General features: G+C 58.8%; 1 protein-coding gene across 2 annotated transcripts in view; it reads right to left on the bottom strand.

The window, feature by feature from the left end:
* The window catches only part of LOC102456803 (very long-chain acyl-CoA dehydrogenase, mitochondrial-like), a 59,426-nt gene that overhangs the window by 11,767 nt on the left and 29,303 nt on the right, over positions 1–18,356 (bottom strand). For both annotated transcript variants that reach the window (XM_089780681.1, XM_075938319.2), the window contains exons 9-19: positions 17,325–17,447; positions 12,076–12,274; positions 10,665–10,769; positions 8,083–8,169; positions 7,299–7,361; positions 7,095–7,196; positions 3,957–4,054; positions 2,794–2,866; positions 2,212–2,284; positions 1,518–1,590; positions 959–1,034 (exon numbers count right to left, since the gene is read on the bottom strand). In XM_089780681.1, the coding sequence (XP_089636807.1) occupies positions 959–1,034; positions 1,518–1,590; positions 2,212–2,284; positions 2,794–2,866; positions 3,957–4,054; positions 7,095–7,196; positions 7,299–7,361; positions 8,083–8,169; positions 10,665–10,769; positions 12,076–12,274; positions 17,325–17,447 (1,072 nt within the window). The remainder of the gene's footprint in view (positions 1–958; positions 1,035–1,517; positions 1,591–2,211; positions 2,285–2,793; positions 2,867–3,956; positions 4,055–7,094; positions 7,197–7,298; positions 7,362–8,082; positions 8,170–10,664; positions 10,770–12,075; positions 12,275–17,324; positions 17,448–18,356) is intronic.

Below are 18,356 nucleotides of genomic sequence, written 5' to 3'. Positions count from 1 at the left end.
GGAGCTGAAAGATTTTTCTGGGGGAGGGGCAATCACAGAACAATGTCTCAGCTCCTATTGGACGGTTTCTGGCCAATAGAAGCTGAGAGAATTTGCTGGGGGTGGGGGACGACGCAGAAAGCCTCTCCCAGCAGCACAGACACCACGTGCACAGCCGGCCAGTGGTGTGTGCCTCCTGGGGGAAGCCTGCCTGAGAGGGCTGCTGGCGAGAACTGCTTAGGTAAGCACCTCCTGGCCAGAGCCTGCCTTTGGCACCCCGCCCCTTCCACTCTCCAGCCCCTCCCAGAGCCCGCACTCACGCTTACATCCCTCCCCCAGGACCCTCTGCACCCTCCTCCCTCCTGCCCAGGTCATAACTCCCCCCAGACGCTGCACCCACAATTACATCCCTCCCCCCAGCCAGAATTCTCTCCTGCACCCATTCCCCTTCCCAGGCCCTGCTCTTCAGTCCCTGCCTCAGATCACAACCCCCTCCCTCAGCAAACTCCTTCTCTGACCCCACATCTCTCCTGCACCCCAGTCGCCTACCCTGAGCTCCTGTCTGCACCCAATCTCCATCCCAGAGCCTGCACCCCCTCCATAGAAAAGTGCAGCCCTTGACTACTTACCAAAATCTTGGACTGACCCCCCATCAAAAATTATTGCCCACCCCGCCATACAAGAAGATCTGTGTGATCTTGTACACTAGAGTAATAGACATGGGATGATATTTATTAGTCCACAAGTCAAGACACCTGCCCACTCTCCCAGTGCGCGGCAGAAGAGGGAGGGGTGGGCCCACGTCCTGGGGTGTGCGCTGGGCTCCGGCAGAAGGGGCCAGTCTTTCCCAAGGGTGCGTTCCCCAGGGCCACACGCCGGAGCGCAGGGCTCTCGCGCAGGGACTGGCGGGGAGCTGTCAGGCAGGGCTGACCCGATGAGCCTGCCACAGCCAATGAACCAAACCCAGCGCAGCGCCTACCTCGTGGCTCCATGTTTGGCACAAGAGCTTCTCGTGCTCTGCGGTGGGATGTCCCAGAGACAGAGAGCGGCTGGCCCTGAGGAGACAAGACGGGGCGTGAGGGCGGCGCCAGAGGGCCAGGGACTTTGTGAGCACCGACAATGCCCTCGTCAGAACGGGCCTGAGCAGTCAGACGGAATGAGCCCAGCCGCCCGGCATCGTCCCAAGCACAGTCCTGGACTCCCTGCCGCCCTGGAGCCACGCAGGCAACGTGACACGTCCCACCCATAGCGGAGGGCTGGGCAGAGCGAGTGGGAGGCTGCCGGGAGCGGGGCCCCAAGCTCCTCACTGGCGGGGACGCGGTGTCTCACGCCTTCCTGTTTGGCTCCCCCGGCGCCCGAGGGATGAACAATTCGATATGCGAACTAGCTCGCCCAGACGCCCGTGCGCTGGCTCCTGCTGCAGGGACGAGTCTGCACGAGCAGCCAGCGCCCCCAGCTCCTTGCACAGCCCGAGGGGCAGCCCTCGCCCGGACGGGCGTCCCACGCTCACACCCGGCCCCGCCAGCAGCCACACGTACCTGGACAGCACCACGGCCATGGCATAGATGTCAATGGCAGCGTCGGCCACGCGCTTCAGGTGGAACTGTTGGTCTGGGAGAAGCAGCTGCAGTTAGAGGGGCCATGGGTGCACATGCCTGTGACACTAGTGACAACTGACACCATGGCTCAGCCAACGGCTTTCCCTGCACAGACACACTGGCAGAGCTACCTGGATGTCAGGGCAAAGCCGCCCACCGACCGCAGAGCCCGGGGGGGGGTGATGCCACCAGAGCCTGGCACAGGGAGCTCCCCTGGCTACTTGGCTCTAGCACACAGCTGGGAGGGAGCCTTCTCCTGAGCCACCTGCTCAGCAGCAGAGGGCTGCGTGTCCCCACCCCCAAGAATCCAGCGACCACGTCTGCACGCTCAGCTCCTCGTGGGGCCTGGGCACCCCAGGGCAGGATATGAATTGTTGCAGCTGCCCGGGGCTGCACTCTGCTGGGCGTTGGGCGGAGCAGGGCACAGCCCCCGACCTGCAGAGCTTTGGGAGAGCGGCGTGTGACCGCGAAGGGCTCCGAGGGGTCGGGCTGAGGCTGAAGGGGAGAGGAGAGAGTGCAGGCGCCGCAGGAGGAGACAGCCCAGCGCTGGCTTACAGGTTTCCCAGGGGCTGGGACACACGGCGCGCCGGGGCGGCTGGCTGGAAGCGGACGATGCTACCGCAGAGTCACCCACCTATCACCTTCTCGCCGTGCTTCAGCAGCAGGCTCTCGACAGCTTCCCCAAACAGGTCAATGGCCCTCGTCACCTGCACAGGCCACAGCAGAGCAAGTCATGTGGGCTGAGCCCGCGGGGCTGGGGCCAGTCGCGCTGTGCTCAGACCTCGGAGCCACTCAGCCCTTGGCAAGACCTTGGGCAGCCTCCAGGCCGCTCCACGTTACACCACAGCCTGGACGGTGGCCCGGGCATTACTCGCGTGCGACCGAGGAGCTGGGAGGAGCGACCGGGCAACGGCATCGGAACAGGGAAATGGACATTCGCTTTCAGTGACTCGGGGGTTGCGTTCAGCTAACACTTCACAGACACCGGCTTCCCGGTTCATTCCCCGCGGGAAGCCAGGCACATCCCTGCAGCAGACGTTAGGTGGATGCTGCAAATCGCAGAAACGTCGCCACTGCTGACTAGTCTCGACCAGGAAAACGATTTGTTTAAAATGCTCCCTGGAGCGCTGCAGGAGGCAGCAGCTTTATTCACGGCTCCCCCAGCGCCAGCGCCAGCCCCAGGCTCACAGCCGTCTGCCCCAACGAGCTCCCTTACCAGGTAGGCACTCTTGTCCAGGCCTGGGTGAACAACGCCCTCCAGAGACAAGCCCGTGGGGATCCCGACTTTCCTGCCAGGGGGAAAAGAGGGGAGCAAACAGGACAAAGGGTTTAGAACACAACTTGGCAGCCCCTTCAGCCGGGTGTAACTGCGCAGCACTCCCTGGGGGCTTCTGCACTCCAAGGTCCAGTCAGCACAGTGGTGATATCCCATCTCCTAGAGCTGGAAGGGACTCGAGAGGTCACCGAGTCCAGTCCCCGGCCCTCACAGCAAGACCAAGCACCATCCCTGGCAGGTTTGCCCCACATTCCCCCCCCCAAGAGCTGAACTCACAACCCTGGGGTCAGCAGGCCACTGCTCACACCACCGAGCTACCCCTTGTGCAAGGCAGCTAAGCCAGCCCGAGGCCTCGTGTAGCCAGCGCTACGAGAGGCCGACTCCTTGGCCAGCCTAGGTGCTGCCTCAGGGAAGAGCCCCTGGGGTCGCCGTATTGGGTCTGTGCTGTGCGCAGCGCTGACGCTGGCGTTCCTAGCACAGACTCAATCTGGCCAATGTCATTTCAGGAATCCAGCGCTAACGTTCCCGCCTACCGCGAGCGCTGGCGTTCAAAGGACGGCAGGTCAGCGCAGCTCTGCACCTTCTGCGCATGCCCCACGCCTGCCATTCCGTGCACGGGCACTGCTCGGAGGCCGGCCTCGCCCCAGTGCAGAGCTCCTGCGCAGGCAGCCGGGTGTGAACGCTTGCAGGGCCTCTTGGCCAGGCCACTGCGTCTCACACTCCACCTTTGGCAAAAAGTGCTACCAGGACTCAACCAGGACTGCTCAGGAGCTTGGTTTTACCGCGGGGCCCGAAGGAGGCGCTGTCAGCCTCGCAGCGCCCGCTGGTGCCAACCTGCAGGTCCAGGTCTCTACTAGGCATTGGCTCCTGCCTCCCCAGCATGCTTCTACCTACACAGGGTGCTGGAGGGCCCGGCGGGGTCCTGCGCTCCAGGCGGGAAGTGGTTCCAGCACAGACAGGGCTCACGTTTGGTTCAGTGGCTCTCTGCACCCCCATACACCCGGGTCCAGCACCGGGCTCGGGACCGGCCAGTGGGAGCAGCATGTTCTCTTGCCCCACTGGAGCAGCGAGGCACATGGTGGCCTGCGCCCAGGGCCACTTACCGCTTTGCTCTCATCCCGATCTCTTTCAGGATGACCTCTGTTTTCCCCGATGGATTCATGACCGTTGCTCGCAGGTTTTTTAACTGGACCCCTGCATACTGGAATGTTGGGAAATGATGAAAGGGGTTGAATTACTCTCAGTCCTAGGCCTACACCCGCACAGGGAAAGGTTCAATGCTCCACGGCGACACCGGGGATTTACAGCAGGTTTGCCTGTTGCCTCTGGACTAACAATATACTAGCAAAATGTGAAACTCGTGGCTTTATTTTCTGCAGCTAACCATATCTCAGGGCCCAGCTCTGTGACCCAGCCTGCTTGCATTCATGAAGGAACAGTTCATATTACACAGGACACAGATTTGGGTCCATCCGAGGAAGCATTTATATATACTGCACTCCCAGCAAGGGCTCCGTTCGCTGAGGAAGAGAGCAAAGCCTAGAGCGCTAACAGCTGGGAAGGGGAGGTGTCTATTGTCATGATTATGAGGGTTAGCCAGCAGCCTGGAGTTTAAGGGGTTAACTACACCTAGCCAGGTGGAGTGACCAATAGGAATGTAGGTGGGACTTTTCAAACTGGGACAAAGGAATTTGGGTTTTTCCTTTGACCTTTTGTCTCTCTGGGTGTGTCCTCTGCAGCTACAGAGAGGGACAAGCATGTCTCTCTCTCCCAAACACCATTCCTCATTTTCTGTAAGTAGGGTAAAGTTTAGGGAGTTTCGTTAGGTTTTATTGTTTAAGGGTTGGGTAGGGATCTGAGATCTGCAACTGCTTAAAAGATGTTTTGGCTTTTCTTTGTAACTAAGTTCTAGGCCTATGGAGTTTCTCCATGAGTATATTTTGTTACTTTCCCATCTAGTCATTATGCCTGCAACAGGAATATTGTTGTAATAATAAAAGTCTTCTTTTTTCTTTTTATTAACCTGGCTTTGGTTACTTGTGTGTCCTGATTTTTATAATAGGGGTGAGATTTCCCAAATGATCTTTCCCCTGATTTCTTTATCAATATTAGGGTGGTGGCAGCGGAAGTTTGATTCCCAAGATCTAGGTTTTTAAGATTTTGGGGGAAGTTTTATACCAAAGCCTGGTAGATAAGGTTTTGGGGTACACTTGCTGGCCCCCACTTCTGCATTTATCATGCCAGAGTGGGGAAGGAGCCATGACATCTATGACAGGTGACAAATCTGCGGAACCATCTCAGACTGAGGTGTCAACAGAGGAGGTTTAGAAACAAACTCATCAATTAAACAGTCACGACCCTCGACATTACAGGCCAGCGAGTCTCTCTTCAGTGCCAGGCAAACACACAAACTCTGGCAAAGAACACAATCGCCAGACACACAGATGTACAGAACTGGTTGGGGACGAGCCAACATGGCTTCTGTAAAGGGAAATGAGGCCTCGCCAACCTATTAGAGTTCTCTGAGAGGGTCAAGAAGCACAAGGACAAGAGGGAGCCAGTGGATCTAGCGCACCTGACCTTTCAGAAAGCCTTTGACAAGGTCGTAAGCAAACGCTCTTAGGCAAAGTCAGGAGATCAGAGGGGAGGCCCTCTCGGAGACCAGTAGCTGATGAAAAGACAGGAAGCAAAGGGTAAGAACAAATGGTCAGTTTACACAGGGGAGAGGCCCCCCAGGGTTCTGCACCAGGACCAGTCCTAGGCAGCACATTGGTAAATGATCTGCAAAAGGGAGAGAGCAGCGAGGCAGCAAAGTTTGCATTTGATACTAAGTCCAAAGCCGACTGCGAGGAGTTCCAAAGGGATCTCACCAAACTGGGCGAGGGCACGACCCAATGGCAGATGAAAGTCAATGCTGATAAATGCGCCCCGGGAAAACACAGCCCCAAGGACACGTCCAAAATGACGGGGTCTCGCGTAGCTGGTTTCACGGGAGAGAGAGATGTTGGAGACATTGTGCATAGTAGGGCTGTAAAGTCCGGCGTCGTCAGTTAATTGGTTAAACGTTTAACCGGTCGACTGATTAAGTGGGATCGTGGGTGGGGTCCATTCCAGCCCAGCAGGAGCAGCCCCCGACCCACGGGACTCCTGCCCCCAGCCCTGCATGGGAATGGCTGCTGGCTCCCCGTCCCCGCTGCCAGCAGCGTGGGGAAGGGCTGCTCCTGGGTAACTGGTTAACCGGTGTTGCTTACCAGGTAATGGTTAACCAGTTCCCCATTCACACCCGTAGGGGATAGTTCTCTGAAAACATCCGCTCAATGAGCAGCAGCCATCAAAAAAGCCAAGCGGAAGTTAGGCCCCATTAGGAAAGGGACCGAGAATAAGGAAGGGGCATTGTGGTATTTTCCATCTTTCCATGCCCACCCCCTTGACAACTGTGGGAAGGGCTGCTCGCCCCATCGCAAGAGAGATCGGTTAGAAGTGGGAAAGGGAGGAAGAAGGGCAGCAAAAGGCACTGGGGGCCGGAGGAGCCGCCATGTGAGGGGCAGGGGACAGAGGGGCCGTGGGGCTCGGACAGGGTGCGTGGAGACCATGAACAAGAACCTGTCCTTAGCCCTTCGCATGGGCAGAGCACAAGAGCTGGGCCCTCTCGTGTCACTGGAGCCAATGGGGCTGACTGGGGAGAGCAGGATTGGGCCCGTGCTTTCAGCAACGGGCTCTCGCCCCAAAACTCAGGTTCCCCCAGCCCCTGCCCAGGCCTCCAGTCACTGCTGGGGGGTGGGTGGCGGGCTTGGTTCTGCGACTTCATGCGACTCCCTCCCGCCATGCAGCATGGCTCTGGGGCTGGGCTGAGAGTCAGTCTCCCTGCTGGGCACTTTGGACTCAGGCCCACCCCTGCGACCCAGCTCTCCGCCTGCAGGGCTCTCAGCGCATGGATGGGGGCACGGAGGCAGCGCTGCCAACTCCACCAACATCCCTCCCCAGGGCTCCAGCGAACACGCTCGGCAGAGGATGCCCCACCGGCCATGGTGCGCTCCCTCCATCCCACCAGCCAGAGGGACCGCCCTCCCCCAGCAGCCTCCCCAACGCCCGGGGTTGTGGCTGGGGCAGGGACTCTGCTCTCAGGCCCGGGGCAGACTCCTGGCCCCTCGCCCAGCTGGGCAGTGCCAGCTGCAGCGCGGCTTCCCTCTGGGCTGGTGCTGGGAAATGGCAAGGCCTGATAGCACGGCCAGGCCCCTCACCTCAATGCCCGTCAGGGCCACAAACAAGCGGAGGATGTCATTGGTGCCCTCGAAAATGCGGAAGATCCTCAGGTCTCTCAGGACTCGTTCCACGCCCGTTTCCTGCAAACAGAGAACCCGGTAGCGCCCCCAGCAGGCGGGCGAGGGAGCCCGGCGAGCGCCTGCACTTGGCACTGCTCAGCCGCTGGCACCGAGCTCCTTTACCTTCATGTAGCCCATCCCGCCGAGGACCTGGATGCACTCGTCTGTCACGAGCCAGGCGGCCTCCTGCAATAAACGGGCACAGTGCAGGGGGCGGGCAGCTGCTTCTCTGGGCAGCCCCGGGGCCTGCGCCTGCAACAGCGCGGTGACGGAAAGGGGTCCCGTCAGCTACCGGGGCTGGGCCTGCCCCTGCCCGGGGACCGTGCTGGCTCCCACAGCCGTGCAGCCCCTGAGCGGAAGGAGGCCTCTCGCATGGCCCAGTGCCCGGCCTGGGCTGCCTCTCACTGCTGAGAAGGGCGGCTCGGGCTGCCCTGCCGACCCAGGCTGGCGAGAGGGGCGCCCGCAGCTCCGCCCCTTTCCCCTCAGGGCACTGGGCAGAGCACTCGCTGGAGAAGGGCAGGGCTGATCTGTGGGTTGTGCCGCCGAGGCCCCGGGCGGCTCCAGCAACAGGGGACAGCCTGGGCTGGACTGAAGCCAGCGCCAGGGGACCCTGCTCGGTCTCCCCTGCATTGTCCAGCTGGCTGGGCAGAGGGATCTCCCGGGACAAGGGCTGGAAGCAGGACAGGCCGAGCGCAGGCGGGGGGAGCTGCTCTCCAGCTGCAGGACGGGGGCCCAGCTGGGGTCCTGCTAGTGCAATCCCTGGGTTGGGGAGGGGCAAACACGTCCCTCCCTTCCGGGGACACCGAGAGCCAAGCCCTGAGCCCGCTACGCTCAGCACCGCCCCAGGCCGACAAGCCTCCCTCTCCCGCCCCCCGTGGAGACGCGCCTGCGGGAATCAGACACTTACCGAGGCAAAGATCTTGCTGATGGCAGCTTCCAGCTTGTAATCCGGCACCTTCATGTCCATGTTGGCGCTCACCACGTAGGCCATCGACTGCAGGGAGCCACCATGGGCCTGTGGTGACCCTGAGCCAGACACCGTCCCGCCCCGCTACGCTCAGATCTGCTCCGTCTCCCCGCCCCAGCCCCCTCGCAAACCCAGCGCTTCCCTGCAGGGACAAGGCCCGCCCCGGCCGCCCCGAAGGGCACGGCCTTTCCTCCTCCCCCCGCCTCTGCATTTGCCAAGCCGGGCGGCCAGCGAGGGGCAGGCGGCTGCAGGCCTGGGCCCTGTCATCATTAGCCTCCTTGCCCCGCTCCCCACCCAGGGGCGCTCCGCCGTGTGTCCTCCCTCACGCCGATTCGCCTGCTCGTGCTGGGCCGGGGCAGGGCTTGCCAAGTGCTCAGTCAGCGCCACGCGCAGGGGCCGGGCCCAGGGCAGCTGGGCACTACGGCGACAGCCCCGGGCTGCTCCCAGCGGGTGCACGCAGGAGAGTTACCGGCCTAGCAGTGGAGCTGGCTGGCACCCGTGCACGCCAGAGCGCTGCCAGCGACCCTGCTCCCGCTTGGCGCACCACGGCCCCGCCAGCCGTGGGAGTGCTGTGCCCACGTTCCAGTGGAACCGGGAGGCTGGCTGGGCGGGCGAGGGAGGTTCCCCCTCCTGCAGGGGCAGTCCCTGGGACTGTGGGACCCTGGACAGGCTGGCTGGCTGGGCGGGCGAGGGAGGTTCCCCCTCCTGCAGGGGCAGTCCCTGGGACTGTGGGACCCTGGACGGGCTGGCTGGCTGGGCGGGCGAGGGAGGTTCCCCCTCCTGCAGGGGCAGTCCCTGGGACTGTGGGACCCTGGACAGGCTGGCTGGCTGGGCGGGCGAGGGAGGTTCCCTCCTGCAGGGGCAGTCCCTGGGACTGTGGGACCCTGGACGGGCTGGCTGGCTGGGCGGGCGAGGGAGGTTCCCTCCTGCAGGGGCAATCCCTGGGACTGTGGGACCCTGGACAGGCTGGCTGGCTGGGCGGGCGAGGGAGGTTCCCCCTCCTGCAGGGGCAGTCCCTGGGACTGTGGGACCCTGGACGGGCTGGCTGGCTGGGCGGGCGAGGGAGGTTCCCTCCTGCAGGGGCAGTCCCTGGGACTGTGGGACCCTGGACGGGCTGGCTGGCTGGGCGGGCGAGGGAGGTTCCCTCCTGCGGGGGCAGTCCCTGGGACTGTGGGACCCTGGACGGGCTGGCTGGCTGGGCGGGCGAGGGAGGTTCCCCCTCCTGCAGGGGCAGTCCCTGGGACTGTGGGACCCTGGACGGGCTGGCTGGCTGGGCGGGCGAGGGAGGTTCCCCCTCCTGCGGGGGCAGTCCCTGGGACTGTGGGACCCTGGACGGGCTGGCTGGCTGGGCGGGCGAGGGAGGTTCCCTCCTGCAGGGGCAGTCCCTGGGACTGTGGGACCCTGGACAGGCTGGCTGGCTGGGCGGGCGAGGGAGGTTCCCCCTCCTGCGGGGGCAGTCCCTGGGACTGTGGGACCCTGGACAGGCTGGCTGGCTGGGCGGGCGAGGGAGGTTCCCCCTCCTGCAGGGGCAGTCCCTGGGACTGTGGGACCCTGGACAGGCTGGCTGGCTGGGCGGGCGAGGGAGGTTCCCCCTCCTGCAGGGGCAGTCCCTGGGACTGTGGGACCCTGGACGGGCTGGCTGGCTGGGCGGGCGAGGGAGGTTCCCCCTCCTGCAGGGGCAGTCCCTGGGACTGTGGGACCCTGGACAGGCTGGCTGGCTGGGCGGGCGAGGGAGGTTCCCTCCTGCAGGGGCAGTCCCTGGGACTGTGGGACCCTGGACGGGCTGGCTGGCTGGCTGGGAAGGGGTTTTGCAGGGAGAGTTTGCTGGGGCTGTGAGTTTGGTGGATCCCGGGCTGCTTCCAACCTGGGGGACAGGAGGAATTGGACTAACGAGCTGGAATTTGGCCAGGGTCAGGGTAACGTGGCCCGAGCTGGTCTATGGGAGTGTTGCCATGCTCCTGTCCCCGTGCCACCCCAGGGCACCGCTGGGAGCCTGCTTCTTGCACAAGGGTTTCATGCCAGCCTTGGTGGCATCACTTCCACTTTGCACCAGTGTGCACAAGCACAGCATCAGTCCCAGAGAAATGAGGGCTGCCCAGTGCCGTGCCACCACCTGCTGGGCTCTCGTCCGATCATGGGGCCCAGCGGATCAAATCCGGTCTCTAGGATACTGGGGGTTGGCGCGCCGGAGCACCGGGCACACACGCAGTAAAGAACAGCGACTAGCCCCGGGGCTCACTTCTCTCTTCCACTCCCCGGGGAGAACCGGGTGGCAGGGGGCTGCTTTGCTTTTCGCTGTCTGTTTGTGTGACCACACGGCTCTTAGCAGAGGAGGCAGGGCAGAGAATATGCCTGGGGCTTGGCGAAGAAGGGGGAGGTTTGGGTTTGTCCTTAGTCCATGGGGGATTCACTCCACACTGGGGCCAGCCCTCGAGAACGCCCCGTGCCCCCGACAGCTCTACCGTGCCCGCGCAGTGGAGCTATTGACCATGGACATGCTCCTGCGATTAGGAATTTCTCACCTCCGTTACATAGTGCAGCATGGCCATGCGGGCGACTTTCTCCTGAATAGCCCCATAGTTGCTGATGGTGTCTCCGAACTGCTTACGATTAGCAGCATGGTCAACCTGGTGGTACAAAAGAGCCCGTGATCACAGCCGGAAGCTAATGCAGTCCAGATGGGAGCAATGTTTCTGTGTCTGAGCCGCAGGATTGGGCCAAACCTTTCCATTTTCAATAACATTAGGTTGGCTAACGATACTATAACTGTGTAGCCTGTGTCAGCAGAGCCTGCTGGTCACCCGGGGGCTCCGGCATCCCTCCCGCTCCCACAAACACCCTCTAGTTCAGGGACTCACTGCACCCCCACATTCGCACCCCGCCATGGGCTCATGTATCTTCCATTTCCCACTTGCAGGTTTTCCCATTTCCCCCAAAAGGAATCGGGTTCTGTCCAGAGATGCCGTTGGAAATGTGGACTCGCTGGACACAGTGTTCCAAAGGAATCACACTGCACCCAGCTAGAATGCCAACAAGCTGACTGTAAGCGTCTCGTGAGCTCAGCCATTAACTCAACTCCCGCCCCAGCGCCAGCCCAATCTCACCCCAGGACACAAAAAAGAGAGCAAGAAGAACTTCTGTCTCAGGCCAGGTCTGCATCCCAAGGCTGGCGTAAGGTCCACAGCTCCAGCTATGCAAATAATGCAGCTGGAGTCGACATACCTTCAGCCAAGCATGGTGCCCTCAGCGTTTGATTTAGCAGGTCTAGTTAAACCTCCGGTGTGTGGCAGAGATGTGGCCTCGCAGACTAACCAACCCGCGTGTCTAAACTAAGCTAAGGCCCCGAATCTGGAGAACCCCACTGAATCGTCAGCACCACATACGTGCTTCAGGTGAAACACAGACATTCCGCTGCAATTCTGCCTGTTTAAATGCGGGTCTTTGACCTGCCAGCTCTGCCAGCATCAGCTCCTGTCTCGCTGGACACCCGCCTAGAGCCTGCAAATCTGCAGGTGTGCTTTAGATCCCCGGGAGCCGCAGCCAGGGATGCCAATGCAGATAACCAGGGCTCATTTCTGCGGATACGGGAGTGGCTGCGGATACAGGGGGCTCTACGCATGGAACATGGACTTCTAAGAGCAGGGAGCACAGCATGGTAGAAATGTTGGTGATGCCCAGGATGCCAGAGCCTGCACCCCTCCCCCACCCAAACTCCCTCCCAACTACCTGCGTAAGGCTGGGGAGGAGGGGGATTGGGCAGGGAAGGGGTGCAGGCTCGGGGGGGGCAGGAGGGAGTTTGGGGTGGAAGGACGGACAGGGCGGGAGGGCGGTGAGCGGGCACGGGGCAGAAACCCGACCCTCCCACAATAACAGCCGAGTCTCGCTGACTGCTGCGCTCTCGCGCCGGACGGGGGGCCTGCTGGAAGGACGTACAGCTTTGACGATCACTCCGCGCATGGTGCCCGACAGGGCGGAGGCCATCCCAAAGCGCCCGTTGTTCAGGATGTTCATGGCGACCATGAAGCCTTTTCCATGCTCCCCAAGCAGATTTTCCGCTGGCACCTTCACGTTGTCGAAGTGAACCTCAGCCGTGTTGGAGCACTTGATGCCCATCTTCTTCTCCGGGGGGCCGCTGGCAAAGCAGAACAGAGTCATAGAATCATAGAATAATAGGACTGGAAGGGACCTCGAGAGGTCATCGAGTCCAGCCCCCCGCCCTCAAGGCAGGACCAAGCTCCGTCTACACCATCCCAGACAGATGTCTATCCAACCTATTCTTAAATATCTCCAGAGAGGGAGATTCCACCACCTCCCTTGGCAATTTATTCCAATATTTGACCACCCTGACAGTTAGGAATTTTTTCCTAATGTCCAATCTAAACCTCCCCTGCTGCACTTTAAGCCCATTACTCCTTGTCCTGTCCTCAGAAACCAAGAGGAACAAATTTTCTCCTTCCTCCTTGTGACACCCTTTTAGATATTTGAAAACCGCTATCATGTCCCCCCTTAATCTTCTTTTTTCCAAACTAAACAAGCCCAGTTCATGAAGCCTGGCTTCATAGGTCATGTTCTCTAAACCTTTAATCATTCTTGTCGCTCTTCTCTGGACCCTTTCCAATTTCTCCACATCTTTCTTGAAATGTGGCGCCCAGAACTGGACACAGTACTCCAGCTGAGGCCTAACTAGTGCAGAGTAGAGCGGCAGAATGACTTCACGAGTTTTGCTTACAACACACCTGTTAATACAACCTAGAATCATATTTGCTTTTTTTGCAACAGCATCACACTGTTGACTCATATTCAACTTGTGGTCCACTATGACTCCTAGATCCCTTTCTGCCACGCTCCTTCCTAGACAGTCGCTTCCCATCTTGTATGTATGGAACTGATTGTTCCTTCCTAAGTGGAGCACTTTGCATTTCTCTTTATTAAACCTCATCCTGTTTACCTCCGACCATTTCTCTAACTTGCTAAGGTCATTCTGAATTATGTCCCTATCCTCCAAAGAAGTCGCAACCCCACCCAGTTTGGTATCATCTGCAAACTTAATAAGCGTACTCTCTATCCCAATATCTACATCATTGATGAAGATATTGAACAGTATGGGTCCCAAAACAGACCCTTGAGGAACTCCACTTGTTATCCCTTTCCAGCAGGATTTAGAACCGTTAACAACCACTCTCTGACTACGGTTATCCAGCCAATTGTGCACCCACCTTATCGTGGCCCTATCTAAGTTATATTTGTCTAGTTTATCAATAAGAATATCATGCGAGACCGTATCAAATGCCTTACTAAAGTCTAGGTATATGACATCCACCGCTTCTCCCTTATCCACAAGGCTCGTTATCTTATCAAAGAAAGCTATCAGATTAGTTTGGCATGACTTGTTCTTCACAAACCCATGCTGGCTATTTCCTATCACTTTATTACCTTCCAAGTGTTTGCATATGATTTCCTTAATTACCTGCTCCATTATCTTCCCTGGGACAGACGTTAAACTGACCGGTCTATAGTTTCCTGGGTTGTTCTTATTCCCCTTTTTATAGATGGGCACAATATTTGCCCTTTTCCAGTCTTCTGGAATCTCCCCTGTCTGCCATGATTTTTCAAAGATCATAGCTAAAGGCTCAGATACCTCCTCTATCAGCTCCTTGAGTATCCTGGGATGCATTTCATCAGGACCTGGTGACTTGCTGACATCTAACTTTCCTAAGTGATTTTTAACTTGTTCTTTGTGTATCCTATCTTCTAAACTTACCCTCTCTCTGCTTGTATTCACTACGTTAGGCACACCTCCAGACTTCTCGGTGAAGACCGAAACAAAGAAGTCATTGAGCATCTCCGCCATTTCCAAGTTTCCTGTTACTGCTTCTCCCTCCTCACTAAGCAGTGGGCCTACCCTGTCCTTGGTCTTCCTCTTGCTTTTAATGTATTTATAAAAGGTCTTCTTGTTTCCCTTTATGCCTGTAGCTAATTTGATCTCATTTTGTGCCTTTGCCTTTCTAATCTTGCCCCTGCATTCCCGTGTTGCTTGCCTATATTCATCCTTTGTTATTTGTCCTAGTTTCCATTTTTTATGAGACTCCTTTTTTATTTTGAGATTGTGCAAGATCTCCTTGTTAAGCCAAGCTGGTCTTTTGCCATATTTTCTATCTTTCCTACACAGCGGAATTGTTTGCTTTTGGGCCCTTAACAACGTTCCTTTGAAATACTTCCAACTCTCCTCAGTTGTTTTTCCCTTCAGTCTTGCTTCCCATGGGACCTTACCTACAAGTTCTCTGAGCTTATCAAAATCTGCCTTCCTGAAATCCATTACCTCAATTGTGCTGGTCTCCCTTCTACCTTTCCTTAAGATCATGAACTCTATTATTTCGTGATCACTGTCCCCTATACTGTCTTCCACTTTCAAGTTCTCAACTAGTTCCTCCCTATTTGTTAAAACCAAATCCAGAACAGCTTCTCCTCTGGTAGCTTTTTCAACCTTCTGAAACAGAAAGTTGTCTCCAATGCAGTCCAGAAACTTATTGGATAGCCTGTGCCTCGCTGTGTTAGTTTCCCAACATATGTCTGGATAGTTGAAGTCCCCCATCACCACCAAATCTTGGGCTTTGGATAGTTTTGTTAATTGTTTAAAAAAGGCCTCATCCACCTCTTCCACCTGGCTAGGTGGCCTGTAGTAGACTCCTAGCATGATATCACCCTCGTTTTTTACCCCTTTTAGCTTAACCCAGAGACTCTCTACACAGCTATCTCCTACATTCATCTCCACTTCAGTCCAAGTGTGTACATTTTTAATATACAAGGCAACCCCTCCTCCCTTTTTTCCCTGTCTGTCCTTCCTGAGCAAGCCGTACCCTTCCATACCAACATTCCAATCATGCGTCCCATCCCACCAGGTTTCTGTAATACCAATGATATCATAGTTGTATTTATTGGTTAGCAATTCCAGTTCTTCCTGCTTATTACCCATACTTCTCGCATTTGTATATAGGCATCTAAGATACTGATTTGATCTTGTCGCAGAGGGCCTCCCCAGGAGCGCCGCCGTTGGGCACGCACACCTGCCTGCATGCGCACTGCTGCCTGCGTGTGCAGGCCACACGCACTCGCCCCTGCCCCAGGCCCTGGCCCTGCCAAGGGCCAATGTCCCCAGCGCACGGTCACGGGGACTTGGCTCCTGGTGGGATCCAAGGTCCGTGGTGTACACGTGATACCGCCGGGAGTGCGCACAGACAGGTGTCGTGTACGTGCGGTGATCCTGCGTGCAGTAACACGCTAACACGGCGTCTGAGAGAAACAGGGACCAGCGGAAATAAAGTGAGTGACCACTGCCCATTTCTACATGCTCTGGGCCTCTTACTTTGTGCCCTGCACTGGACCATGGAGCTGCATGACCTCAAGCACCCTGCCACTCAGAATGCCAAGGCGTCCCACCGTGTGCCTGTCCCGCTCTGCCCCGGGGAAGTTTCAAGGAGCCTGTGTATGGCCGATGGGCAGAACCTGGGACCTCAGTGCACGAGCCTCTACAGCATGAGCTACAAGCCAGCTGGGGCCCAGCTAAGGCTGCGAGCCTGTGAGTGGTCTGGGTGCGGCTAACAGGGGCAGTGAGCCACCCCTGCAGGTGTGCGGGTTACACACTGACTGTGTTGTGGCACAAATGGAAAGTGAAAGTGGGGCGTGAGCAGACTGGTCCTGCCCCTCTTGTGGCTGGATGCTGGGAAAGTAGATGCAAGGACGTGGCACCTGGTGGCTGCAGGAGAATCATTACAGGCTCCCCAGGGCCCAGCCCCCCCACGAGCCACGTGGCATGTGGCACAGGGGCGAGGGGGGGCTTGTGCAGTTTCAGAGCAGGGATGTTAAGGACTAATCGACTAGCGACTCGTCGCTCCCCCCTTGCGCCTCTATCTGAGAGAGGCAGCAAGGCCGGGGGTGGGGGAGGGAGGGGTGCTTCACAGCGGCAGGACCGCATGGAGCCCGGGCTCTGCGCGACGCTGCCATTTTAAAACGCAGCGGCGGCATTTCAAAGGGGCGGCACCGCCCTATCGACTAATCGATGCGAAAATGCATCGACTATTCGATTAGTCAATTACACGACACTTCACATCCTTGTTTCACACAAGCTGCAATTCCAGGTCCCTGGGAGGCCCCCCACTGAATCGCCCTCCTGCTGCCGTCCCTCGTCCCATCTCTGCAGGCCTGCCAAGGTGCATCAGTCCAAGAGCTGCTCAGGGGGGAGCTGCCCCGAGCTCCAGGACTTCCACGTGCCCACAGACGTGAAATCTGCCCACGAAACCAGCCCCCGGAGAGAGCAGTTGCTCCGGTGTCGGCGAGCGAGCAATAAGCACCACCGCTTACAAGTCTGGACACTCCCGCCAGCGTGCACACGCCAGGCACTGACCCCACCGCTCCCCGGAGGCCGGAAGTGTTGCTCTCGCCCTCGCACGGGCAGGGCAATCAAGGCGCACGGGTGCGGAGACGGGCTGCAGGTCAGTGCCTGGCTCTTAGTCCCAGGCTGAGCCATGTCAAGACAAGGACACAGGAGCCGGCGTCAGACCAAAGGTCTGTCCAGCCCAGTGTCCTGCCTGCCGACAGGTGTATCAGAGGGAAAGAACAGAACAGGCCCCAGGCCCGGCCTTTGGGCAAGGCGAGCAAGGTGGTAGTCATGGGCCTTGCGCAGTCAGGGCCCCGCGCTGCCCAGCTCCCGGCCCCACCCACCCGCCAGGAGCCGTGCGGCTCAGCGTGCTGCCTTGGGCCCTGCACACGCTTTGGCCAGGCCTGAAGGACCATTCCCCGAACGATCCCTGCCCCTCTACCCAGTTCCAGCCTCAGGCTCTCAGGCCTTTAGGGACACGCGTGCCACGGGGCTCCGACCCAGACCGTGGCGGCTAACAGCCATCGCTGGACCCAGTCTCCATGAGCTCAGCTAGTCCTTTTGGCCTCCCCAGCAAGGCCTGGCCAGGCCTCCCACGGGTCAGCAGTGCGCGGTGCGAAGCAAAACTCCCTTTGGCGGTTGTAGCCTATTCGCTGCATGGCTGACTCTGGGTTTTGTGTTCTGCAAAGGGCTTCCCCATTCGCCGCCTCCACACCAGGCAGGCCTCTCCCACGCACCCCCTGGTGCCTCTTCTCAGCTGCCAGGCCCAGCCTGTCCAGTCTCCCTCACACCAGGCCTGGCCCCTTACCTGGTCACGCCCCCGAACGCTCTCTCCACAATGAAGGCTGAGATTTTGTCCTTCACTTCCCCCGTTGGCTGCTTGACTGGCGTCTTGGCGAACACGGTGAAGATCTCAGCTGTCCCTCCATTACTGGAACCAGAGCGGTGAGGACACAGTGAGCCCAGCTCCCACCACTCAGTCTCCGTCTAGGCTGCAGCTCTTTCCCGGGAGACCTGCAGTATCCCGGAAACGCAGAGACGCCTCCAAGGAACGCGTCCACTTTTCCAAACATTTCTTTGAAAAAGCAGACGCGCTCTTTTGCCATCCCTGTAACCCTCGTTCTACGAGGCATAAGGGGTGCGTCGAAAGAGGCTTTTTTCCGAAGTTTGGCACCGTGGAGATGCACCAAATTTCGGAAAAGCCTCTTTCAAAAGTAAATGGGAAAGAGACGCAATTTGCACACAGTCAGCGTTTCTTTTTCCAGTTTAACTCTGCAGTGTGGACGTAGCCCTAAGTGTCATTGGGTTCTTCCCTTTCCCGCCTGGGATTTCCCTTTTTCCATCGCGTCCCGGCACTGCCGTGAATCCTCCCAGCAGCTGCCCTGCTGCCGGCGACACAGGGATCCATCTTCCCCACCTGCTGGCCGGGAGGGACTCCGAGGCGGTTCAGCGGGGACGCGGGCGGTGGAGGAAATTACCCCCCTGGCTAACTAGTGTGTCCTGCACCCCGGCGCTTGCCTGCATACACAGGCGCGGGGCCGTCCCACTGCAGTCTAGTGACGGTGGAGCGAGGCCCCTGGGGCGGACGCTGGGGAAGAGGAACAGGCTGGAGCATGGAGCGGCCCCTTTACTCCGATATCCGGGTGCGCACCCGGGGCTGAGCCCGTGTGAACAATTTGGCAACAAGTCACAAAGTTATCCCAGTGCCCAGCCTGTGCGCCCCAGCCCACGGGGCAGGAGGGGAAGGGAGAGCTGAGCTCAGCTAACACGTTGTTTCACCTTCCTGCTGGCTGTCTCCCCCGGTGCACCCTGCTCACCCAGCCCCGCACCCTGCGTGCTG

Source organism: Pelodiscus sinensis, chromosome 10 (assembly GCF_052426305.1).
Source record: "Pelodiscus sinensis isolate ZL-2025 chromosome 10, ASM5242630v1, whole genome shotgun sequence".
NCBI classification, from domain to species: domain Eukaryota; kingdom Metazoa; phylum Chordata; order Testudines; family Trionychidae; genus Pelodiscus; species Pelodiscus sinensis.
The sequence above is the reverse complement of the archived record's forward strand: the minus strand, read 5'-3'. Positions and strand labels throughout refer to the sequence as shown.